The sequence below is a fragment of the Pseudophryne corroboree genome, chromosome 5 (genome assembly GCF_028390025.1).
Source record: "Pseudophryne corroboree isolate aPseCor3 chromosome 5, aPseCor3.hap2, whole genome shotgun sequence".
Taxonomy (NCBI): Eukaryota; Metazoa; Chordata; class Amphibia; order Anura; family Myobatrachidae; genus Pseudophryne; species Pseudophryne corroboree.
In genome coordinates this window covers 11,344,112-11,365,099 of record NC_086448.1, presented here as the reverse complement: position 1 = coordinate 11,365,099, position 20,988 = coordinate 11,344,112, and the positions used below count along the sequence as shown (strand labels likewise).

General features: G+C 47.2%; 1 protein-coding gene across 1 annotated transcript in view; it reads right to left on the bottom strand.

Annotated features, from left to right (window-relative positions):
- Positions 1–20,988, bottom strand: part of LOC134928721 (neurogenic locus notch homolog protein 1-like) — a 163,793-nt gene that overhangs the window by 128,351 nt on the left and 14,454 nt on the right. Inside the window, exons 7-9 of the mRNA XM_063924736.1 lie at positions 5,612–5,734; positions 5,115–5,240; positions 2,062–2,190 (exon numbers count right to left, since the gene is read on the bottom strand). Of these exons, the coding sequence (XP_063780806.1) occupies positions 2,062–2,190; positions 5,115–5,240; positions 5,612–5,734 (378 nt within the window). The remainder of the gene's footprint in view (positions 1–2,061; positions 2,191–5,114; positions 5,241–5,611; positions 5,735–20,988) is intronic.

Genomic DNA, 20,988 nt, shown 5'->3' with positions numbered 1-20,988 from the left:
CCGGGACAGGGAACGCACAGTCTCTCCTACTCACCTAGGCACCTGCACAGGTACAGATACACTGAGCCAGGGAACGCACAGTCTCTCCTACTCACCTAGGCACCTGCACATTTACAGACACACCGGGCCAGGGAACGCACAGTCTCTCCTACTCACCTAGGCACCTGCACAGGTACAGATACACCGGGCCAGGGAACGCACAGTCTCTCCTGCTCACCTAGGCACCTGCACAGGTACAGACACACCGGGCCAGGGAACGCACAGTCTCTCCTGCTCACCTAGGCACCAGCACAGGTACAGACATACTGGGACAGGGCACGCACAGTCTGTCCTGCTCACCTAGGCACCTGCACCACCTGCACAGGTACAGACACACCAGGACAGGGCACGCACAGTCTCTCCTGCTCACCTAGACACCTGCACAGGTACAGACACACCGGGCCAGGGAACGCACAGTCTCTCCTGCTCACCTAGACACCTGCACAGGTACAGATACACCGGGCCAGGGAACGCACAGTCTCTCCTACTCACCTAGGCACCTGCACAGGTACAGATACACCGGGCCAGGGAATGCACAGTCTCTCCTACTCACCTAGGCACCTGCACAGGTACAGATACACCGAGCCAGGGAACGCACAGTGTCTCCTACTCACCTAGGCACCTGCACATTTACAGATACACCGGGCCAGGGAACGCACAGTCTCTCCTACTCACCTAGGCACCTGTACAGGTACAGATACACCGGGCCAGGGAACGCACAGTCTCTCCTGCTCACCTAGGCACCTGCACAGGTACAGACACTCCGGGGCAGGGCACGCACAGTCTCTCCTGCTCACCTAGGCACCTGCACAGGTACAGATACACTGATAAAGGGCACGTACAGTCTTTCCTGCTCTCCTAAGCTCCTGCACCACCTGCACAGGTACAGACACACCGGGCCAGGGCACGCACAGTCTCTCCTACTCACCTAGGCACCTGCACCACCTGCACAGGTACAGACACACCGGGCCAGGTTACGCACAGTTTCTCCTGCTCACCTTGGCACCTGCACCAACTGCACAGGTACAGACACACCGGGCCAGGGAACGCACAGTCTCCCCTGCTCACCTAGGCACCTGCACAGGTACAGACACACCGAGCCAGGGCACACACAGTCTCCCCTGCTCACCTAGGCACCTGCACAGGTACAGACACACCGGGCCAGGGAACGCACAGTCTCAGTCTCTCCTGCTCACCTAGGCACCTGCACAGGTACAGACACACCGGGCCAGGGAACGCACAGTCTCTGTCTCTCCTGCTCACCTAGACACCTGCACCGGTACAGATATACCGAGCGAGGGAACGCACAGTCTCTCCTGCTCACCTAGGCACCTGCACAGGTACAGATACACCGGTCCAGGGAACGCACAGTCTCTCCTACTCACCTAGGCACCTGCACAGGTACAGACACTCCGGGGCAGGGCATGCACAGTCTCTCCTGCCCACCTAGGCACCAGCACAGGTACAGACACACCGGGCCAGGGCACGCACAGTCTCTCCTACTCACCTAGGCACCTGCACAGGTACAGACACACCGGGCCAGGGCACGCACAGTCTCCCCTGCTCACCTTGGCACCTGCACCACAGGCACAGGTACAGACACACCGGTCCAGGGAACGCACAGTCTCTCCTACTCACCTAGGCACCTGCACAGGTACAGACACACCGAGCCAGGGAACGCACAGTCTCTCCTACTCACCTAGGCACCTGCACAGGTACAGACACACCGAGCCAGGGCACACACAGTCTCCCCTGCTCACCTAGGCACCTGCACAGGTACAGACACACCGGGCCAGGGAACGCACAGTCTCAGTCTCTCCTGCTCACCTAGGCACCTGCACAGGTACAGACACACCGGGCCAGGGAACGCACAGTCTCAGTCTCTCCTACTCACCTAGGCACCTGCACAGGTACAGACACACCGGGCCAGGGAACGCACAGTCTCCGTCTCTCCTGCTCACCCAGGCACCTGCACAGATACAGACACAGCGGGCCAGCGCAGGCACAGTCTCTCCTACTCACCTTGGCACCTGGAGGGGTCATCGGAGCGCACGATGTAGCCGGTATGACAGCTGCAGTTGTAAGTCCCGGGATAATTATCACAGACCTGCTCACATCCTCCGCGGGTGAAGTCTGCGCATTCATCCACATCTGAGAGCAGAGAGAGGGCAGAATCATTGCATCTGCTTATACCTCACTGTGTGTTATTATACCACTTGTACTTGTGTTTTCTCTTATGTGTAATTGCATTGCTGTAATTAGTTGCCCATTGCCAGCGCTACGGGACTTGTGGCGCCTTGTAAATAAGCGCTGACGTGTCATTGCTAGGTACACTATGCATAATATTATATTCCGTGGTACTGTCGCGCTGGTGGCTAATGTACGACATAATCTAAGTTAAAGTGAAGGGCGGAAGGGGGGGGGGGGGGAAGCGAGAGGCAGAGGAGTACAAGCAATCCAAAACCCAAGACGGATCGTAAATCCGAGATCTGACAACAGGGAAACTCATAATCGGGACTCGGTTCAACTCGGGTACTCTATATTCTGCTGAGTTCGGATTTCTAAAAAACGTCTCTAGACGGAACTGGTTTCAGTGCAATGATTTTGTTATTTCCAACGTTCACATATTTATAAAGCAAAAACCTGGCAAATGATTTTACAGGGTTTCCAGTTACGTATTTGGGCACCCGTTATACTACAAAAAGTATATTCTGGAGCTAGAAAAGGTTCAGAGGCGGGCGACCAAACTAATCAAGGGCATGGAGACGCTGGAATACGAGGAAAGGCTTGCAAGGCTAGGCATGTTTACACTGGAAAAGAGGAGACTAAGAGGGGACATGATCAACATTTACAAATATATAAGGGGTCAATACACAGAGCTTGGGAGGGACCTGTTTTCTATAAGATCAGCACAGAGGACACGTGGACACTCGCTTAGGTTAGAGGAGAGGAGTTTCCGCACAATACGGCGTAAAAACTTTTTCACAGTACGGACAATACGTGTTTGGAATTCCCTGTCTGAGAGAGTAGTAACTGCGGACTCAGTCAACACCTTTAAGAATGGGTTAGAAAAATTCTTATTGGATAAAGATATTCAGGGTTATGGTGCGTAGGCACGCATTCTAGTTACTATAACTAGTCCTAACATAAAAATAACTAGTCCTATAATAAGACTGCATAGGAGACCACAAATAGGTTGAACTCGATGGACAATTGTCTTTTTTCCACCTTAGATACTATGTTACTATGTAATACTCTCTGCTACTTGTTGGCATCTCCCTGACACAATTGATGACACAGAATGCTGTGTGACCAGATCCCGGCCTGGAATAAAACGTATCTGCCTCTCCTGTAGGCAGGGTGTAGTTACAGAGCATTTGGTGGTATGTGTTAATGTATCAGTTCCGGGGATCCAGTCAGAATGGCAACGCTACATTGTAAGTGCTAGATTTAGGGTTAGGATCAAATAGTCACAAAGTGCTATAGCGACATGCAAACTGCCGACACGCACAGTGCCGACATACAGGGTACTGCTTCATACTAACATGCCAGGGGTCAGTAATGTAGACCTTAGTGATATTTGGGGTACAGCTCACGTACATACAGTTTATAGAACCACCATTCTCTCACATTTCTACTAACAAATGAAAGGACTACAGGTTCTTACTGTAACACTGGATATTATATAGTATTGTATCATTATATTACTGAGTCCTGGTGATCAGAGCCGGCCATAGGCATAGGCAAACTAGGCAATTGCCTAGGCCATTTGATATGCCTAGGGGCATCAGCAGATTCTGCTGATTAAAATGATATGCAACATGCCTATATTCTGTGTGTAGCATTTCATATGCAGATACAGCCACAGTCTCACACAGAATATAGGCATGCTGCATATCATTTTAATCAGCAGAAGCTGCTTGTGCATCCTAGCCACATAGCAATGCAAATAAGATGCATTTTCATAAAAAAAAGTGCCAGATGTTAGCATTGAGGCAAGATTTATGAGGACACATCTATTTCTGTATCCAAGCAGAGGCAGAGGTCACAGTGTTAGTGGCAGTGTGAGTGCTGTGTGCATGTGAGTGGGTTGGTTGTGCAGTAGAGTTCGGAATATGTGTAAGGAGCATTATGTGTGTCATGTAAAAATGCATTGATAACGTGCAACATATGTGTAAGGGGCACTATGTGTGTCATTATGTGTACAAGGGCATTAATAATGTGCGACATATGTGTAACAGGGTACTACTGTATGTGTGTCATTATGTGTATAGGGGCACTAATAATGTGCAGCAAATGTGTAGGGGGCACAATGTGTTGTCATTATGTGTATAAGGGCATTAATGTGCGGCATATGTGTAAGGGACATTATGTGTAAAAGGGCATTAATAAAGGTTGTCATAATGTGTAAGGCGCATTATGTTTATAAGGACATTAATAATGTGTGTCATATGTGTAAGGGGCATTACTGTGTGGAATTGTGTATAAATGCATTACTAATGTGTGGCATTATGTGTATAAGGTGCTCTACTATGTGGCATTGCGTATAGAAAGGGCACTACTGTGTCGTCTAATGTGAATAAAGAACAATAGGGTGTGGTGTAATGTGAATATGGAGCAATTCAGTGTGATGTAATGTGAATAAGGGGCTCTACTGTGAGGAGTAACGTTTATAAGGTAAAGTGATACTACTGTGGGATGTAATGTGAGTTATGGACACTATCACATGATCAAATTTGAATAAAGTTGCAGTACTGTGTGGCGTAATTTGAATTGGGGGTACTACTGTGTGGCCATGCCCCTTCCCAGCAAAAACACACCCCTTTTTGGGCTGTGCGCCGAATGTGTGAACTGTTCCTATTTAAAATTTAGGGGATACAAACACCAAAATAAGGACTGCTATGGGTGAGGGGTGATGGTGCTGAGAAAGAGGTGCAAGGTCAGAGACGGAACCAGCGGTGGTGCTGGGGGCACCAGCCAAAATCTTGCCTAGGGCATCATATTGGTTAGGGCCAGCTCTGCTGGTGATAGCGTTGTGGACTCTTACTACAAGAGAGAAGAACAATGCGTCCTACCATCACAGCTCCTCCCATTGCTGCTCAGCGTCCAGCCGACCCGACACCGACACGCAATGCCGCCTTCCTGCCTGTCGCCGCACAGATGCTCACAGCCACCATTTCTCACATCGCAGGAGGTGATATCTGCCAGACACAGGACAGAATTATTACGCAATGGCGCATTATAGGCATCGCCGGCCTTCAGAGAGCGTTGGGACAGTGAGAGAGCACAGCATCTTCCAATACAGTTCCCTTAGGCCCAGATTTATCAAGCCTTGGAGATAGAGAAAGTGCACGGTGATATAGTACCAGTCAATCAGCTCCTCACTGTCATTTTTCAAGCACAGCCTGTAACATGGCAGTTAGGAGCTGATTGGCTGGGACTTTACCTCTCTCCAAGGCTTGATAAATCTGGGCATTAATGTGTCTTACTTTTGCTTTCAAATGATCTTACATTCTCTTGAATATTCTTGGATTGTGAAGTAAATAGTGGGCGGTGCTTCCTGCGTACTCACTGATGCATGTGCTGTGGTCTCTCAGCAGTGCCTGGTGCGCCGGGCAGTGGCAGGTGAAGCCGCCCTCCGTGTTGTTGCAGGTGTGAGAACAGCCCCCGTTATCCATTTTACACTCGTCAATATCTGGGAAGGAGAAAGGGAGAGAAATGAGCCTGCGCTGCGCTGTACTGGAGTCATAGGGCCCGATTCTGCCTCTGCGGCCGGTTTCCCGCGCTGAGCCTGACCGCCCTTCCCCATGCCCAGGCTGCTCGCTGTGTTACCATCCGCAGCTGTTGTCGTTAGTATCAGTGCTCACACCCACCCCAAGCTGGTTGCAAAAGATCCACCGGGAATAGGCGTCCCACCTACAACTGCACGCCACAGGTGGCACGGGGGCTGCCGACATGCCGGCAGATTGTGTTAGGGCTCATTCACAATAACACAATCTGATGCCTGCGGCTTTACCGCCCTATTACATGCCCAAATCCTTGTTGGTCACGGCAAACTGCAAGTGGGTCATATATACGTGACCACCCTGTGTGGGTTACAAGTGTCAGATTTGTCCACCAAGGTTATTTAACCCTTCCACAGCTACAGCTACTTATTCAGAATGATAATCATTAGAGATGAGCGGGTTCGGTTCCTCTGAATCCGAACCCGCCCGAACTTCAGGTTTTTTACACGGGTCCGAGCAGGCTCGGATCTTCCCGCCTTGCTCGGCTAACCCGAGCGCGCCCGAACGTCATCATCACGCTGTCGGATTCTCGCGAGGCTCGGATTCTATCGCGAGACTCGGATTCTATATAAGAAGCCGCGCGTCGCCGCCATTTTCACACGTGCATTGAGAGTCATAGGGAGAGGACGTGGCTGGCGTCCTCTCCGTTTAGAGAAGAGAGAGACACAGTATTTTGGGGAGCATTATTAGGAGGAGTACTACTATACTGTATACTACTATACTACTTGCTGAAGTGATATTTATACTAGATTAGATAATAGATAGTGTGACTGTAAGTGTATTATCTGACTTGTGGGGGAGACACTGACAGTGGGGAGCAGTTAGAGTCTGAGAGCAGGACTCAGGAGTACATATAACGTACAGTGCACACTTTTGCTGCCAGAGTCAGTGCCACACTGCCATTGTTGTGACCACACTGACCACCAGTATAATAATATATTTTGTGATTGTCTGCTTAGGCCTCGGAGTACTAGTTGCAAGTTGCAACGTGACCTGAAGTGACCACCAGTTTAATAATCAATCACCACCAGTTTAATATATATATATATATATATATATATATATATATATATATATATATATATATAATTGTATATAATATATATATATATAATATTGTATACCACCTACCCGTGTTTTTTTTTTTCTTCATTCTTCTTTATACATACTACTATAGTAGCTTACTGTAGCAGTCTGCGGTGCTGTGCTGACCTGACAGTGTCCAGCAGGTCCGTCATCAGTCATTACATAATAAATATATATAGTACCTGTCCGGCTGCAGTACTAGTGGTGATATTATATTGATTTCATCTCATTATCAATAATTTATCATCCAGTCTAGACTCTATATTAGCAGCAGACACAGTACGTTAGTCCACGGCTGTAGCTACCTCTGTGTCGGCACTCGGCAGTCCATCCATAATTGTATACCACCTACCCGTGTTTTTTTTTTTTTCTTTCTTCTTTGTACATACTACTATAGAGTATAGTAGCTTACTGTAGCAGTCTGCGGTGCTGCTGAGCTGACAGTGTCCAGCAGGTCCGTCATCAGTCATCATTACCTAATAAATATATTATCTACCTGTCCGGCTGCAGTACTAGTGATATTATATATACATACATATATATATATTGATTTCATCTCATTATCAATCATCCAGTCTATATTAGCAGCAGACACAGTACGTTAGTCCACGGCTGTAGCTACCTCTGTGTCGGCACTCGGCAGTCCATCCATAATTGTATACCACCTACCCGTGTTTTTTTTTTTTTCTTTCTTCTTTGTACATACTACTATAGTATAGTAGCTTACTGTAGCAGTCTGCGGTGCTGCTGAGCTGACAGTGTCCAGCAGGTCCGTCATCAGTCATCATTACCTAATAAATATATTATCTACCTGTCCGGCTGCAGTACTAGTGATATTATATATACATACATATATATATATTGTAGAAAAAGTGGATAAGATCAGAGCGACCACCGGTGGTAAAAAAGTATAAAATTAGAGATATATATTTAAAAGCACAGGCGGGATTTATTTAAAACGAACGTAATCAGTAAAAAAGAAAAAAAAATTTGACACACATGTCAACAATATAAAAAAGGTATTTTTTCTAAAAAAGTTTTCTGTTTAAAAGTATACAGTAAAATATATTCAGAAAAAAGGCATACAAAAAGACACAAATGAGTACTAAACACAGGTCCTCATGGTCGTAATATAGGTATCATGCGAGGTATAAATATATCTAAAATTAGTTAAAAAAAGAGAAGTGATGAATATAATGAACAGCTTATCTTTGGATTTTCAGTAATGGCAGGAATCACCCAACGCGTTTCGTCTTGTTTGACTTCATCAAGGGGTAGTGAGCACAGTGGGACATGTCATCTATTTATACCCCTATGGGTCAGGAAGTAATTAGTGACATCACTTCCTGTGACAGGATGTGCAGAATGCAAAATACGTTATTATGTTAAGAAATATAATATAAATGATGTCTGTATAGAGGGATATTGGCATCATATAAAAGCGCCTTAATTGCGCTAAGAAAATGTGTCCAGAATCAATGTAAATAAAGTAGTACTTTTCGTTTCTTGAAGTCCCGTTTTTGACGCGAATTGCGTCATTTCCGCCCCACTTCCGGTGTCAGTGGATCCTTTCCGCGCATGCGCCGGTTGCTGTGAGAGCAGGTGCGGCGGCCATTTTCTTGGAGTCCGTGTGAGGAGACCGCTATCCAGGCTGGAAGCAGATGCCGGCGGCCATGTTTTCGTAGTTTATATACATAGACTTCTGCAGTTTTAGGTGCACTGACTCCGTCTCCACACAGGAAGTCAAAACATAAGAATGGGAGAAACAAGTGTCAGTGAAACTGCAGATTGTTCTAAAAACGTTTCATTTTACTGTCTTATTTGCAAAGAACACTGATTTAGTACAAGTTATATTTGAACTGTGCATCACAACACTAGTCACTAGATAATAAAGTAATTTGATGCAACTATTAAAATGACGTCTATTTTGCGGCGTCAGATGATTTCTATGTGTTCGCATAGATTAATATCATACAAATTTATGTTGAATGAAGGAAAAAATTTTTGCGGTGAGAGTGGCATTACAATAGGATTCATAGATGCATATCCTTATTTTAAAGAGCCATACGAATATTGACTGGGTTTAATTAAATGGATGAAAAAAAAAAATAAATAAATAAATATAAGGCGTGAATTGAAATTAGGTAGGGAAGAAGGGGAAAAGGGAAGGAGGCGGAGAGATATTATGAAGGAGATTGCAGAAAGAACACTAGCCCATATTCCAACTGCTATTACAGTACCCGGTCTTCTTGGGATGTTCCCATACCCAGTACTGGCCGGGCCAACACTGCTTGGCTTCCAAGATCGGACGAATTTGGGCATATCCAGTGTGGTATGACTGTAATCTAAGGTCAGGGTAGTGGAAGAAGTGGTCCAGAGGTTGGGGTGCCCATTGCTCCGTGTTCCAACCTGGACTGAGTTGGAAAAAGGGGAAGCGGATATAATCAACAATTTAAGGAGTCAAGCTTACGTTTATAGAAAAGGGGCTATTTCATAGCCTTCATTCAGTCCATTCGGATGAAGGGATTTCAATTCATGTATCCAAAACATTTCTCTTCTTGACAGGAGATTGGAGAGGTCCCCCCCTCTTTCTCCTAGAGCCACTAGTTCCAGGCCTTTGAACGTGAGTTCTTCTGGGTTGGAACCGTGATGTTGTAGGAAGTGTCTGGAAACTGCGTGAGTTTTGACCCGGTTCTTTATATTCCTTATATGTTCCTGTATACGGATTTTCAGTGGTCTTTTAGTCTTTCCAATGTACTTCATCTTACACGATTTTTTTGGGCGCTGTCAGTTCACCCCATACACATATATATATATTGATTTCATCTCATTATCAATCATCCAGTCTATATTAGCAGCAGACACAGTACGTTAGTCCACGGCTGTAGCTACCTCTGTGTCGGCACTCGGCAGTCCATCCATAATTGTATACCACCTACCCGTGGTTTTTTTTTTTCTTTCTTCTTTGTACATACTACTATAGTATAGTAGCTTACTGTAGCAGTCTGCGGTGCTGCTGAGCTGACAGTGTCCAGCAGGTCCGTCATCAGTCATCATTACCTAATAAATATATTATCTACCTGTCCGGCTGCAGTACTAGTGATATTATATATACATACATATATATATATTGATTTCATCTCATTATCAATCATCCAGTCTATATTAGCAGCAGACACAGTACGTTAGTCCACGGCTGTAGCTACCTCTGTGTAGGCACTCGGCAGTCCATCCATAATTGTATACCACCTACCCGTGGTTTTTTTTTTCTTTCTTCTTTGTACATACTACTATAGTATAGTAGCTTACTGTAGCAGTCTGCGGTGCTGCTGAGCTGACAGTGTCCAGCAGGTCCGTCATCAGTCATCATTACCTAATAAATATATTATCTACCTGTCCGGCTGCAGTACTAGTGATATTATATATACATACATATATATATATTGATTTCATCTCATTATCATCCAGTCTATATTAGCAGCAGACACAGTACGGTAGTCCACGGCTGTAGCTACCTCTGTGTCGGCACTCGGCAGTCCATCCATAAGTATACTAGTATCCATCCATCTCCATTGTTTACCTGAGGTGCCTTTTAGTTGTGCCTATTAAAATATGGAGAACAAAAATGTTGAGGTTCCAAAATTAGGGAAAGATCAAGATCCACTTCCACCTCGTGCTGAAGCTGCTGCCACTAGTCATGTCCAAGACGATGAAATGCCAGCAACGTCGTCTGCCAAGGCCGATGCCCAATGTCATAGTACAGAGCATGTCAAATCCAAAACACCAAATATCAGTAAAAAAAAGACTCCAAAACCTAAAATAAAATTGTCGGAGGAGAAGCGTAAACTTGCCAATATGCCATTTACCACACGGAGTGGCAAGGAACGGCTGAGGCCCTGGCCTATGTTCATGGCTAGTGGTTCAGCTTCACATGAGGATGGAAGCACTCAGCCTCTCGCTAGAAAACTGAAAAGACTCATGCTGGCAAAAGCACCGCAAAGAACTGTGCGTTCTTCGAAATCCCAAATCCACAAGGAGAGTCCAATTGTGTCGGTTGCGATGCCTGACCTTCCCAACACTGGACGTGAAGAGCATGCGCCTTCCACCATTTGCACGCCCCCTGCAAGTGCTGGAAGGAGCACCCGCAGTCCAGTTCCTGATAGTCAGATTGAAGATGTCAGTGTTGAAGTACACCAGGATGAGGAGGATATGGGTGTTGCTGGCGCTGGGGAGGAAATTGACCAGGAGGATTCTGATGGTGAGGTGGTTTGTTTAAGTCAGGCACCCGGGGAGACACCTGTTGTCCGTGGGAGGAATAGGGCCATTGACATGCCTGGTCAAAATACAAAAAAAATCAGCTCTTCGGTGTGGAAGTATTTCACCAGAAATGCGGACAACATTTGTCAAGCCGTGTGTTGCCTTTGTCAAGCTGTACTAAGTAGGGGTAAGGACGTTAACCACCTCGGAACATCCTCCCTTATACGTCGCCTGCAGCGCATTCATAATAAGTCAGTGACAAGATCAAAAACTTTGGGTGACAGCGGAAGCAGTCCACTGACCAGTAAATCCCTTCCTCTTGTAACCAAGCTCACGCAAACCACCCCACCAACTCCCTCAGTGTCAATTTCCTCCTTACCCAGGAATGCCAATAGTCCTGCAGGCCATGTCACTGGCAATTCTGACGAGTCCTCTCCTGCCTGGGATTCCTCCGATGCATCCTTGAGTGTAATGCCTACTGCTGCTGGCGCTGCTGTTGTTGCTGCTGGGAGTCGATGGTCATCCCAGAGGGGAAGTCGTAAGCCCACTTGTACTACTTCCAGTAAGCAATTGACTGTCCAATAGTCCTTTGCGAGGAAGATGAAATATCACAGCAGTCATCCTGCTGCAAAGCGGATAACTGAGGCCTTGACAACTATGTTGGTGTTAGACGTGCGTCCGGTATCCGCCGTTAGTTCACAGGGAACTAGACAATTTATTGAGGCAGTGTGCCCCCGTTACCAAATACCATCTAGGTTCCACTTCTCTAGGCAGGCGATACCGAGAATGTACACGGACGTCAGAAAAAGACTCACCAGTGTCCTAAAAAATGCAGTTGTACCCAATGTCCACTTAACCACGGACATGTGGACAAGTGGAGCAGGGCAGGGTCAGGACTATATGACTGTGACAGCCCACTGGGTAGATGTATGGACTCCCGCCGCAAGAACAGCAGCGGCGGCACCAGTAGCAGCATCTCGCAAACGCCAACTCTTTCCTAGGCAGGCTACGCTTTGTATCACCGGTTTCCAGAATACGCACACAGCTGAAAACCTCTTACGGCAACTGAGGAAGATCATCGCGGAATGGCTTACCCCAATTGGACTCTCCTGTGGATTTGTGGCATCGGACAACGCCAGCAATATTGTGTGTGCATTAAATATGGGCAAATTCCAGCACGTCCCATGTTTTGCACATACCTTGAATTTGGTGGTGCAGAATTTTTAAAAAAACGACAGGGGCGTGCAAGAGATGCTGTCGGTGGCCAGAAGAATTGCGGGACACTTTCGGCATACAGGCACCACGTACAGAAGACTGGAACACCACCAAAAACTACTGAACCTGCTTTGCCATCATCTGAAGCAAGAAGTGGTAACGAGGTGGAATTCAACCCTCTATATGCCTCAGAGGTTGGAGGAGCAGCAAAAGGCCATTCAAGCCTATACAATTGAGCACGATATAGGAGGTGGAATGCACCTGTCTCAAGCGCAGTGGAGAATGATTTCAACGTTGTGCAAGGTTCTGATGCCCTTTGAACTTGCCACACGTGAAGTCAGTTCAGACACTGCCAGCCTGAGTCAGGTCATTCCCCTCATCAGGCTTTTGCAGAAGAAGCTGGAGACATTGAAGGAGGAGCTAACACGGAGCGATTCCGCTAGGCATGTGGGACTTGTGGATGGAGCCCTTAATTCGCTTAACAAGGATTCACGGGTGGTCAATCTGTTGAAATCAGAGCACTACATTTTGGCCACCGTGCTCGATCCTAGATTTAAAGCCTACCTTGGATCTCTCTTTCCGGCAGACACAAGTCTGCTGGGGTTCAAAGACCTGCTGGTGACAAAATTGTCAAGTCAAGCGGAACGCGACCTGTCAACATCTCCTCCTTCACATTCTCCCGCAACTGGGGGTGCGAGGAAAAGGCTCAGAATTCCGAGCCCACCCGCTGGCGGTGATGCAGGGCAGTCTGGAGCGACTGCTGATGCTGACATCTGGTCCGGACTGAAGGACCTGACAACGATTACGGACATGTCGTCTACTGTCACTGCATATGATTCTCTCACCATTGAAAGAATGGTGGAGGATTATATGAGTGACCGCATCCAAGTAGGCACGTCACACAGTCCGTACTTATACTGGCAGGAAAAAGAGGCAATTTGGAGGCCCTTGCACAAACTGGCTTTATTCTACCTAAGTTGCCCTCCCACAAGTGTGTACTCCGAAAGAGTGTTTAGTGCCGCCGCTCACCTTGTCAGCAATCGGCGTACGAGGTTACATCCAGAAAATGTGGAGAAGATGATGTTCATTAAAATGAATTATAATCAATTCCTCCGTGGAGACATTGACCAGCAGCAATTGCCTCCACAAAGTACACAGGGAGCTGAGATGGTGGATTCCAGTGGGGACGAATTGATAATCTGTGAGGAGGGGGATGTACACGGTGATATATCGGAGGATGATGATGAGGTGGACATCTTGCCTCTGTAGAGCCAGTTTGTGCAAGGAGAGATTAATTGCTTCTTTTTTGGTGGAGGTCCAAACCAACCCGTCATTTCAGTCACAGTCGTGTGGCAGACCCTGTCACTGAAATGATGGGTTGGTTAAAGTGTGCATGTCCTGTTTATACAACATAAGGGTGGGTGGGAGGGCCCAAGGACAATTCCATCTTGCACCTCTTTTTTCTTTAATTTTTCTTTGCGTCATGTGCTGTTTGTGGAATGTTTTTTGGAAGGGCCATCCTGCGTGACACTGCAGTGCCACTCCTAGATGGGCCCGGTGTTTGTGTCGGCCACTAGGGTCGCTTATCTTACTCACACAGCTACCTCATTGCGCCTCTTTTTTTCTTTGCGTCATGTGCTGTTTGGGGAGGGTTTTTTGGAAGGGCCATCCTGCGTGACACTGCAGTGACACTCCTAGATGGGCACGGTGTTTGTGTCGGCCACTAGGGTCGCTTATCTTACTCACACAGCTACCTCATTGCGCCTCTTTTTTTCTTTGCGTCATGTGCTGTTTGGGGAGGGTTTTTTGGAAGGGCCATCCTGCGTGACACTGCAGTGCCACTCCTAGATGGGCCCGGTGTTTGTGTCGGCCACTAGGGTCGCTTATCTTACTCACACAGCTACCTCATTGCGCCTCTTTTTTTCTTTGCGTCATGTGCTGTTTGGGGAGTGTTTTTTGGAAGGGCCATCCTGCGTGACACTGCAGTGCCACTCCTAGATGGGCACGGTGTTTGTGTCGGCCACTAGGGTCGCTTAGCTTAGTCATCCAGCGACCTAGGTGCAAATTTTAGGACTAAAAATAATATTATGAGGTGTGAGGTATTCAGAATAGACTGAAAATTAGTGGAAATTATGGTTTTTGAGGTTAATAATACTTTGGGATCAAAATGACCCCCAAATTCTATGATTTAAGTAGAGATGAGCGCCGGAAATTTTTCGGGTTTTGTGTTTTGGTTTTGGGTTCGGTTCCGCGGCCGTGTTTTGGGTTCGACCGCGTTTTGGCAAAACCTCACCGAATTTTTTTTGTCGGATTCGGGTGTGTTTTGGATTCGGGTGTTTTTTTCAAAAAACCCTAAAAAACAGCTTAAATCATAGAATTTGGGGGTAATTTTGATCCCAAAGTATTATTAACCTCAAAAAACATAATTTACACTCATTTTCAGCCTATTCTGAACACATCACACCTCACAATATTATTTTTAGTCCTAAAATTTGCACCGAGGTCGCTGTGTGAGTAAGATAAGCGACCCTAGTGGCCGACACAAACACCGGGCCCATCTAGGAGTGGCACTGCAGTGTCACGCAGGATGTCCCTTCCAAAAAACCCTCCCCAAACAGCACATGACGCAAAGAAAAAAAGAGGCGCAATGAGGTAGCTGTGTGAGTAAGATTAGCGACCCTAGTGGCCGACACAAACACCGGGCCCATCTAGGAGTGGCACTGCAGTGTCACGCAGGATGTCCCTTCCAAAAAACCCTCCCCAAACAGCACATGACGCAAAGAAAAAAAGAGGCGCAATGAGGTAGCTGACTGTGTGAGAAAGATAAGCGACCCTAGTGGCCGACACAAACACCGGGCCCATCTAGGAGTGGCACTGCAGTGTCACGCAGGATGTCCCTTCCAAAAAACCCTCCCCAAACAGCACATGACGCAAAGAAAAAAAGAGGCGCAATGAGGTAGCTGACTGTGTGAGAAAGATAAGCGACCCTAGTGGCCGACACAAACACCGGGCCCATCTAGGAGTGGCACTGCAGTGTCACGCAGGATGTCCCTTCCAAAAAACCCTCCCCAAACAGCACATGACGCAAAGAAAAAAAGAGGCGCAATGAGGTAGCTGACTGTGTGAGAAAGATAAGCGACCCTAGTGGCCGACACAAACACCGGGCCCATCTAGGAGTGGCACTGCAGTGTCACGCAGGATGTCCCTTCCAAAAAACCCTCCCCAAACAGCACATGACGCAAAGAAAAAAAGAGGCGCAATGAGGTAGCTGTGTGAGAAAGATAAGCGACCCTAGTGGCCGACACAAACACCGGGCCCATCTAGGAGTGGCACTGCAGTGTCACGCAGGATGTCCCTTCCAAAAAACCCTCCCCAAACAGCACATGACGCAAAGAAAAAAAGAGGCGCAATGAGGTAGCTGTGTGAGTAAGATTAGCGACCCTAGTGGCCGACACAAACACCGGGCCCATCTAGGAGTGGCACTGCAGTGTCACGCAGGATGGCCCTTCCAAAAAACCCTCCCCAAACAGCACATGACGCAAAGAAAAAAAGAGGCGCAATGAGGTAGCTGACTGTGTGAGTAAGATTAGCGACCCTAGTGGCCGACACAAACACCGGGCACATCTAGGAGTGGCACTGCAGTGTCACGCAGGATGTCCCTTCCAAAAAACCCTCCCCAAACAGCACATGACGCAAAGAAAAAAAGAGGCGCAATGAGGTAGCTGTGTGAGTAAGATTAGCGACCCTAGTGGCCGACACAAACACCGGGCCCATCTAGGAGTGGCACTGCAGTGTCACGCAGGATGTCCCTTCCAAAAAACCCTCCCCAATCAGCACATGATGCAAAGAAAAAGAAAAGAAAAAAGAGGTGCAAGATGGAATTATCCTTGGGCCCTCCCACCCACCCTTATGTTGTATAAACAAAACAGGACATGCACACTTTAACCAACCCATCATTTCAGTGACAGGGTCTGCCACACGACTGTGACTGATATGACGGGTTGGTTTGGACCCCCCCCAAAAAAGAAGCAATTAATCTCTCCTTGCACAAACTGGCTCTACAGAGGCAAGATGTCCACCTCATCTTCACCCTCCGATATATCACCGTGTACATCCCCCTCCTCACAGATTATCAATTCGTCCCCACTGGAATCCACCATCTCAGCTCCCTGTGTACTTTGTGGAGGCAATTGCTGCTGGTCAATGTCTCCGCGGAGGAATTGATTATAATTCATTTTAATGAACATCATCTTCTCCACATTTTCTGGATGTAACCTCGTACGCCGATTGCTGACAAGGTGAGCGGCGGCACTAAACACTCTTTCGGAGTACACACTTGTGGGAGGGCAACTTAGGTAGAATAAAGCCAGTTTGTGCAAGGGCCTCCAAATTGCCTCTTTTTCCTGCCAGTATAAGTACGGACTGTGTGACGTGCCTACTTGGATGCGGTCACTCATATAATCCTCCACCATTCTATCAATGTTGAGAGAATCATATGCAGTGACAGTAGACGACATGTCCGTAATCGTTGTCAGGTCCTTCAGTCCGGACCAGATGTCAGCATCAGCAGTCGCTCCAGACTGCCCTGCATCACCGCCAGCGGGTGGGCTCGGAATTCTGAGCCTTTTCCTCGCACCCCCAGTTGCGGGAGAATGTGAAGGAGGAGATGTTGACAGGTCGCGTTCCGCTTGACTTGACAATTTTGTCACCAGCAGGTCTTTCAACCCCAGCAGACCTGTGTCTGCCGGAAAGAGAGATCCAAGGTAGGCTTTAAATCTAGGATCGAGCACGGTGGCCAAAATGTAGTGCTCTGATTTCAACAGATTGACCACCCGTGAATCCTTGTTAAGCGAATTAAGGGCTGCATCCACAAGTCCCACATGCCTAGCGGAATCGCTCCGTGTTAGCTCCTTCTTCAATGCCTCCAGCTTCTTCTGCAAAAGCCTGATGAGGGGAATGACCTGACTCAGGCTGGCAGTGTCTGAACTGACTTCACGTGTGGCAAGTTCAAAGGGCATCAGAACCTTGCACAACGTTGAAATCATTCTCCACTGCACTTGAGACAGGTGCATTCCATCTCCTATATCGTGCTCAATTGTATAGGCTTGAATGGCCTTTTGCTGCTCCTCCAACCTCTGAAGCATATAGAGGGTTGAATTCCACCTCGTTACCACTTCTTGCTTCAGATGATGGCAGGGCAGGTTCAGTAGTTTTTGGTGGTGCTCCAGTCTTCTGTACGTGGTGCCTGTACGCCGAAAGTGTCCCGCAATTTTTCTGGCCACCGACAGCATCTCTTGCACGCCCCTGTCGTTTTTTAAAAAATTCTGCACCACCAAATTCAAGGTATGTGCAAAACATGGGACGTGCTGGAATTTGCCCATATTTAATGCACACACAATATTGCTGGCGTTGTCCGATGCCACAAATCCACAGGAGAGTCCAATTGGGGTAAGCCATTCCGCGATGATCTTCCTCAGTTGCCGTAAGAGGTTTTCAGCTGTGTGCGTATTCTGGAAAGCGGTGATACAAAGCGTAGCCTGCCTAGGAAAGAGTTGGCGTTTGCGAGATGCTGCTACTGGTGCCGCCGCTGCTGTTCTTGCGGCGGGAGTCCATACATCTACCCAGTGGGCTGTCACAGTCATATAGTCCTGACCCTGCCCTGCTCCACTTGTCCACATGTCCGTGGTTAAGTGGACATTGGGTACAACTGCATTTTTTAGGACACTGGTGAGTCTTTTTCTGACGTCCGTGTACATTCTCGGTATCGCCTGCCTAGAGAAGTGGAACCTAGATGGTATTTGGTAACGGGGGCACACTGCCTCAATAAATTGTCTAGTTCCCTGTGAACTAACGGCGGATACCGGACGCACGTCTAACACCAACATAGTTGTCAAGGACTCAGTTATCCGCTTTGCAGTAGGATGACTGCTGTGATATTTCATCTTCCTCGCAAAGGACTGTTGAACAGTCAATTGCTTACTGGAAGTAGTACAAGTGGGCTTACGACTTCCCCTCTGGGATGACCATCGACTCCCAGCGGCAACAACAGCAGCGCCAGCAGCAGTAGGCGTTACACGCAAGGATGCATCGGAGGAATCCCAGGCAGGAGAGGACTCGTCAGACTTGCCAGTGACATGGCCTGCAGGACTATTGGCATTCCTGGGGAAGGAGGAAATTGACACTGAGGGAGTTGGTGGGGTGGTTTGCGTGAGCTTGGTTACAAGAGGAAGGGATTTACTGGTCAGTGGACTGCTTCCGCTGTCACCCAAAGTTTTTGAACTTGTCACTGACTTATTATGAATGCGCTGCAGGTGACGTATAAGGGAGGATGTTCCGAGGTGGTTAACGTCCTTACCCCTACTTATTACAGCTTGACAAAGGGAACACACGGCTTGACACCTGTTGTCCGCATTTCTGGTGAAATACCTCCACACCGAAGAGCTGATTTTTTTGGTATTTTCACCTGGCATGTCAACGGCCATATTCCTCCCACGGACAACAGGTGTCTCCCCGGGTGCCTGACTTAAACAAACCACCTCACCATCAGAATCCTCCTGGTCAATTTCCTCCCCAGCGCCAGCAACACCCATATCCTCCTCATCCTGGTGTACTTCAACACTGACATCTTCAATCTGACTATCAGGAACTGGACTGCGGGTGCTCCTTCCAGCACTTGCAGGGGGCATGCAAATAGTGGAAGGCGCATGCTCTTCACGTCCAGTGTTGGGAAGGTCAGGCATCGCAAACGACACAATTGGACTCTCCTTGTGGATTTGGGATTTCAAAGAACGCACAGTTCTTTGCGGTGCTTTTGCCAGCTTGAGTCTTTTCAGTTTTCTAGCGAGAGGCTGAGTGCTTCCATCCTCATGTGAAGCTGAACCACTAGCCATGAACATAGGCCAGGGCCTCAGCCGTTCCTTGCCACTCCGTGTGGTAAATGGCATATTGGCAAGTTTACGCTTCTCCTCCGACAATTTTATTTTAGGTTTTGGAGTCCTTTTTTTTCTGATATTTGGTGTTTTGGATTTGACATGCTCTGTACTATGACATTGGGCATCGGCCTTGGCAGACGACGTTGCTGGCATTTCATCGTCTCGGCCATGACTAGTGGCAGCAGCTTCAGCACGAGGTGGAAGTGGATCTTGATCTTTCCCTAATTTTGGAACCTCAACTTTTTTGTTCTCCATATTTTATAGGCAGAACTAAAAGGCACCTCAGGTAAACAATGGAGATGGATGGATTGGATACTAGTATACAATTATGGACGGACTGCCACGGTTAGGTGGTATAAAAAAACCACGGTTAGGTGGTATATATTATAATAATAATACAATTATGGATGGACGGACTGCCTGCCGACTGCCGACACAGAGGTAGCCACAGCCGTGAACTACCGCACTGTACACTGGTTGATAAAGAGATAGTAGTATACTCGTAACAACTAGTATGACACTATGACGACGGTATAAAGAATGAAAAAAAAACCACGGTTAGGTGGTATATATTATAATAATAATACAATTATGGATGGACGGACTGCCTGCCGACTGCCGACACAGAGGTAGCCACAGCCGTGAACTACCGCACTGTACACTGGTTGATAAAGAGATAGTAGTATACTCGTAACAACTAGTATGACACTATGACGACGGTATAAAGAATGAAAAAAAAAACACGGTTAGGTGGTATATATTATAATAATAATACAATTATGGATGGACGGACTGCCTGCCGACTGCCGACACAGAGGTAGCCACAGCCGTGAACTACCGCACTGTACACTGGTTGATAAAGAGATAGTAGTATACTCGTAACAACTAGTATGACACTATGACGACGGTATAAAGAATGAAAAAAAAACCACGGTTAGGTGGTATATATTATAATAATAATACAATTATGGATGGACGGACTGCCTGCCGACTGCCGACACAGAGGTAGCCACAGCCGTGAACTACCGCACTGTACACTGGTTGATAAAGAGATAGTAGTATACTCGTAACAACTAGTATGACACTATGACGACGGTATAAAGAAAGAAAAAAAAATACCACAGTTAGGTGGTATATATTATAATAATAATACAATTATGGATGGACGGACTGCCTGCCGACTGCCGACACAGAGGTAGCCACAGCCGTGAACTACCGCACTGTACACTGGTTGATAAAGAGATAGTAGTATACTCGTAACAACTAGTATGACACTATGACGACGGTATAAAGAATGAAAAAAAAACCACGGTTAGGTGGTATATATTATAATAATAATACAATTATGGATGGACGGACTGCCTGCCGACTGCCGACACAGAGGTAGCCACAGCCGTGAACTACCGCACTGTACACTGGTTGATAAAGAGATAGTAGTATACTCGTAACAACTAGTATGACACTATGACGACGGTATAAAGAATGAAAAAAAAACCACGGTTAGGTGGTATATATTATAATAATAATACAATTATGGATGGACGGACTGCCTGCCGACTGCCGACACAGAGGTAGCCACAGCCGTGAACTACCGCACTGTACACTGGTTGATAAAGAGATAGTAGTATACTCGTAACAACTAGTATGACACTATGACGACGGTATAAAGAATG